Genomic DNA, 5,130 nt, shown 5'->3' on the forward strand with positions numbered 1-5,130 from the left:
TTTTCAATAAATATTTTGTTTGGATTTTTGTAATTTAAGTTTAGTGTGATAAGTGCATCGATTTACTGAGCTTTTTAGTTGAATAATTACTGATATTTTTGTTAAATAAATTACAATGCAAACAATTACAATGACTACTTTTGATTATCCGAAAAAAATGTTGAATGTCGATCTACACCAGTGGTTCCCAAACTTTTTTGGATATACACCGAGGAAAAAAAACTTAATAATTTCATAAGTTGTGACTTATGAACCAGCACAATTTTGATTTCATTGAAGACTTATGCATTCAGTAAGCACACATATGAACTTCATAAGCATGACTTATGAAATTCATATCAATGACATATGCATTCCTCAAACACAACTTATGATATTTATAACAGTCTACTTTGTGAAAATATCATAATTATTCCTTATAAAAGCAGTCAAGTCGTAAAAATGGAAAACGAAGACACCGTTGTTTTAAACGAGCACATTTTGCTTCAAGACTTTGTGGAAAGCGCACCATCTGAAGCGTGCAAATTACTTTTTAAAAATTCAAAATTACAATTGAGAGAGTTGATCGACTGCAGAGAAAAAGAAATATATTCGTTGGCTTCAAAATATTCCGTTCTTCCACAAATCGTTTGGAATTGGATTGCGGACTGGAGGAAAAGAAATGTAAGTCTTTATTCATTATTTTATTTAATGATAGTAATACTTTGTCTATGCATGACACAGCAATTAGAATATATTGCTTTTGTTGAGGAAAATAACATCCAGAAATTGGAATCTCCGGACTCGTCTCCTCACGACTTAAATATTTCGTTTGGAACTGTAGAGGTCATTGATTGTATTGATGCTGATATCGAGGTAATTAGAATACAATGAATTCTATTATGAAATGTATTATGATTTCTAAAGAATCACACAGTTTTGAAATCTTATTCCTGATATTTAAATCTTTTACTGTTCATTTCTAAAAACAGCATTCTAATGTATTCTTTCAGAAGATAGAGCACAGAGTCGGAACCTCAAAAAAAAAGCTTACCCTTTTGTCACCATCCCATCTGCGCGTTCTTTTAGAACAAACCGACTATGGCAAACAAATATTAAAACACGCTACAACGCATAAGCTTTCCGATGCTGGCCAAAAACTAGTTGTGAACACAGTTGCACAATTTCATTTATCCTTAGGACGCAAAACAACAGCAGAAATAATTAATGATCTCAGCGACGTGATTATTTGTGTATTTCCTAAAGAGTCAAAGGTACCCGTGATGATAATATCATGTTCATTATTAATTGAAAAGAAATATTTATGAAAATATCAAGTAACATTTTAATTCCAGGAAACCTATTACTTGCCGAAAGCAGGACGATCGAACCCAGGTGGGAAGCTGTTTAGCCGAATCAATTATATAAAGCAGTCCGAACGTCAAAGAGCCAATAAAGAAGCTGCACATATTGCTTCCATAATTGAAGATGATTCAAAGTCTCTAGAGTTGACTACGGAAGAGGAAAGCGCAGTGCAGTGGCTCAACCAAAACATTTCTCCTTGGTCAACCGTACTCACACTGTGGGAAATTAGTTTCAGAGCGAGGAAGCAATATTTGAAGCAATCTAATCGCGTGCAGCAGCTGATCAACGAATACCCGCAATTGCAAGAAGAGTTCGGATATCAATTGGTAAACAGAATCTAAGACAATCATTACAAAAATAAAACGATTACTTTTAGTTGGACATTGATTATCGAAACCTTGGTTTGGGTGATCCAAGTGAATGTTTTAAAAAGTGGGATACTATTTTCGAGCCAGTTGCACAGTATGTGAATAAGAATGCAAAAGATCCATCGTCAAAGCGCTTGTTGCAAGGTTTAAGAGATGCCAGTTATTCTTCCGGTAAGAAACTGTAACGAATTATATAATGTTGTTAAATATTTATATATATATATATATATATATATATATATATATATATATATATATATATATATATATTTGTATATATATATATATATATATATATATATATATATATATATATATATATATATATATATATATATATATATATATATATATATATATATATATATATATATATATATTACTTTTTCTCGTATATTCATCAATTTATGTAATGCTAGTATTCTTCCACATTTATATTTTACAGACATACGTTTGCTTCATCTTCTCCATGCTTTGAGTACAGTGCTTATTCCTGTTAAGGCATCAAAGGGATTCAAACCAACAATATCGGTTGCACAATCGGATACTTTCCTGTTGGCTAATAGCAGAGATTCAGGCCGAACAAAACTCCATGATACACTGCAAATATTGGAGAATCTAAAGCTACCTGCTTCTCCAAAATTGGTAGTAATAGGTGAATCTTTGGAAACCGTTACGGGGCAATGCTACGTTATTTACAAAAACCTCGAGTATGAGTTGCCTACTATTAAGCGTGGGCTTGACGTACAATTGAAGCTACAGATAGTGCTAGGTTTACCGGTCTCGAGCCTTTCCAAATTGGTTTGGAATTTCATAGAGAAATTCGTGTATGGATTAGATCCACCGCATGGTAGCTATTTATCTGTAATCAAATTAGCCGATTTCTTGAAAAATGACAACAACAACAATTCCGTGTAACGTACCTGGTTGCGATTATAATTCTTGTTCGCTAGTTTTACATTTGAAGCACACTGAAAATGTGCATAAACTTCCTGAAAATAACTATTTCAAATGTCCTTTGCTTAATTGCATTCAAATTTTTACGAAATTTCCTAATTTTAAAAGACACGTTATGAACCATACATCTCGTTCGGAAATCATTGATACAGTGGTGCAAGAACAGCAAAATGAAACTAGTGAATCATTTGAAAACGACGTATTACCCAAATTATTGAAGCTAGAGACAGTCACTAATAAAGACATTACACTTGAAAAAAATTTGATATCAATTCAACAATCAGCTGTGCGATTTACTTTAGATATGCATAGAAAAAGTAATTTTACTAGACAAGACGTGAGAGATATTCAGAAGGCTACCAAAAACATTTGTGCACTGTTTGCGGAAAAGCTTGATAACATTAAAATGGATCATCTAGATACACAATATGAATTGAATAAGTACCTAGCACAATTTAAAAACGCGTTTCACTTTATTGATACTGATTTTAAATTTTTGTCGCATTTGAAAACATTGAGTATTTTTGAAAAGCCAACTATTTACGTTTTAGAACACAATTCGGTAAACGTCTCAAGTAACGAGAGCGGTAGAACTTCGTGTTTGGTTTTAAACCCGATAGGTTTTCAAGTAAAATCATTTTTTGAAACCGCTGAGGTTCTCAAGGAGACTCTTCAACATACTAACCATCTGGAAAAATCCAATAAAATCTCCCATTTCGTCAACGCAAAAGTTTGGAAGCGAACAAAAGCAATATATGAACAAAATGAAAATAACTATATTTTACCCATTTGGCTGTACGCTGATGAATTTGAAGTCAACGATGCTCAAAGTTCTCATAGCAAAATAGATTCTGTATGTGGAATTTACTACAGTTTTCCGACTATTCCTGACGCGTTTAGATCTAAGCTTTGCAACATATTAGTTGCAGGTTTTATAAGAAAAATTGCAATAAATATGTCAGGTGTTAACAAATTAGTAGAACAATTACTGGTTCCGTTTAAAAAACTAGAAGAAGACGGAATAATATTTAAATTAAATTCCAAATTTGTGAAAGTCCGATTCATTTTATGTTTAATCCAAGGTGATAACCTGGGAGTTCACACATTTTTACTGTTGTCAAGTGGATTTAACGCCAATTATTATTGTCGCTTTTGTTGTAGACATAGAAAAGATCTACAAAAGGATAATTTAGAGTATCAGAGTTTTTTGCGTAATATTGCGAATTATGAAGCGGATGTTTCTGTTGGAAATCATTCGGAAACGGGTATTGTCGGAGACTCCGCGTTCAATCAGCTAACATCTTTCCATGTAATCGATAATCCCAGTGTTGATGGAATGCATGATTTATTCAGTAATGGAATCTGCAAATACGGTTTACTTTCCGCACTTAATTATTTTATATACGAAAAAAAATTTTTCAGCAGATCAATATTGAACACCAGAGTAAAATTTATAGGAAAGATGTCAACAGATGTAAGCTTGCGACGCATACCTGATTTTGAAGAGACATATAACACAAAAAAACAGAAAAGAGTAATTAAAGGAAGAATGACCGCGTCAGAAATGAAAGCGTTTTGTAGAAATTTTACTTTTATCGTAGGACCATACGTACCACGAGACGATCCCGTATGGACATTTTGCAAAGTCCTTATCAAAACTGTTGATTTGATTCTTCAAAACACATTTTCAAACGACGACTTAAAAATACTAAGAAACCTGATAGAATCTCATCACTATTTATATCAAATACTGTTCGAAGATACTCTTAAGCCCAAGCAACATTTTCTTGTTCATTATCCTAATATAATAACAAAAAGTGGACCAATTGATAAAATGATGTGTTTTAGGAATGAAGCTAAGCATCAAGGATATAAAGAATATGCTCATGTTATGTCTTCACGCTTGAATATTGCATATACGTTAAGCATGAAATCTTGTTTGCAATTCAGCCACGATTTATATAATAAAAGTTTTTTTAATTTAATTGATGAACAACAATGGACAGTTGGCTTTTTAATGTCACGACCTTACTATTCAAAAATTCTTCATGAATACCCATTCGAAGTAGAAAGCATGGTTTTGTTTAGACAATCGTTTATGTTCAAAGGTTCTCTATTCAAAACAGGTCATTTTATCACTACATTTAAACAATCAGACTCATTTAAACTTCTCGAAATAGAAGAGTTTCTTAAAAATGTTGACAAAGTGTACGCAGTATGTAGCAAATGGGAATTAGGAGAGTATGACGACAATTTTTTAGCATATGAAGCAACAGAAAGACTTGATACAATGTGTGTCATTGATATGGTAGAAGTTATCGGTTCATCATTTGCTATCCACGAAATAGGGGATCGTTATCTATTTAGACCAAATGAAGATTTTTTATAGTAGGAAGGTGCTTTTTTGTAAACAAATAAACAATGTGTTATCGAAGTTTTTAGATTTTTTTGTTATATATAT

General features: G+C 32.3%; 1 protein-coding gene across 2 annotated transcripts; it reads left to right on the forward strand.

The window, feature by feature from the left end:
* Positions 1-313: 313 nt before the first annotated feature.
* On the forward strand, positions 314-2,845 carry LOC131440289 (uncharacterized). 2 transcript variants are annotated; one of them, XM_058611420.1, is made up of 6 exons: positions 314-663; positions 724-855; positions 993-1,253; positions 1,335-1,670; positions 1,721-1,883; positions 2,158-2,845. In XM_058611420.1, the coding sequence occupies exons 1-6, from the start codon at positions 349-351 to the stop codon at positions 2,628-2,630; spliced, it is 1,680 nt and encodes a 559-aa protein (XP_058467403.1). In that variant the 5' UTR covers positions 314-348; the 3' UTR covers positions 2,631-2,845. The 2 variants fall into 2 exon arrangements, with proteins under 2 accessions (XP_058467403.1, XP_058467404.1); XM_058611421.1 differs by lacking the exon at positions 314-663 and having other exon boundaries at positions 705-855.
* Positions 2,846-5,130: the final 2,285 nt, after the last annotated feature.

Source organism: Malaya genurostris, chromosome 1 (genome assembly GCF_030247185.1).
Source record: "Malaya genurostris strain Urasoe2022 chromosome 1, Malgen_1.1, whole genome shotgun sequence".
Lineage (NCBI taxonomy): Eukaryota > Metazoa > Arthropoda > Insecta > Diptera > Culicidae > Malaya > Malaya genurostris.

Bases quoted from the DNA above. Each gene is read 5' to 3' on its own strand.
- LOC131440289 (XM_058611420.1), top strand. From the start codon at position 349: ATGCATTCCTCAAACACAACTTATGATATTTATAACAGTCTACTTTGT. The intron at 856-992 runs GTAATTAGAATA...GTATTCTTTCAG, and splicing joins GTATTGATGCTGATATCGAG to AAGATAGAGCACAGAGTCGG. The intron at 1,254-1,334 runs GTACCCGTGATG...TTTTAATTCCAG, and splicing joins TATTTCCTAAAGAGTCAAAG to GAAACCTATTACTTGCCGAA.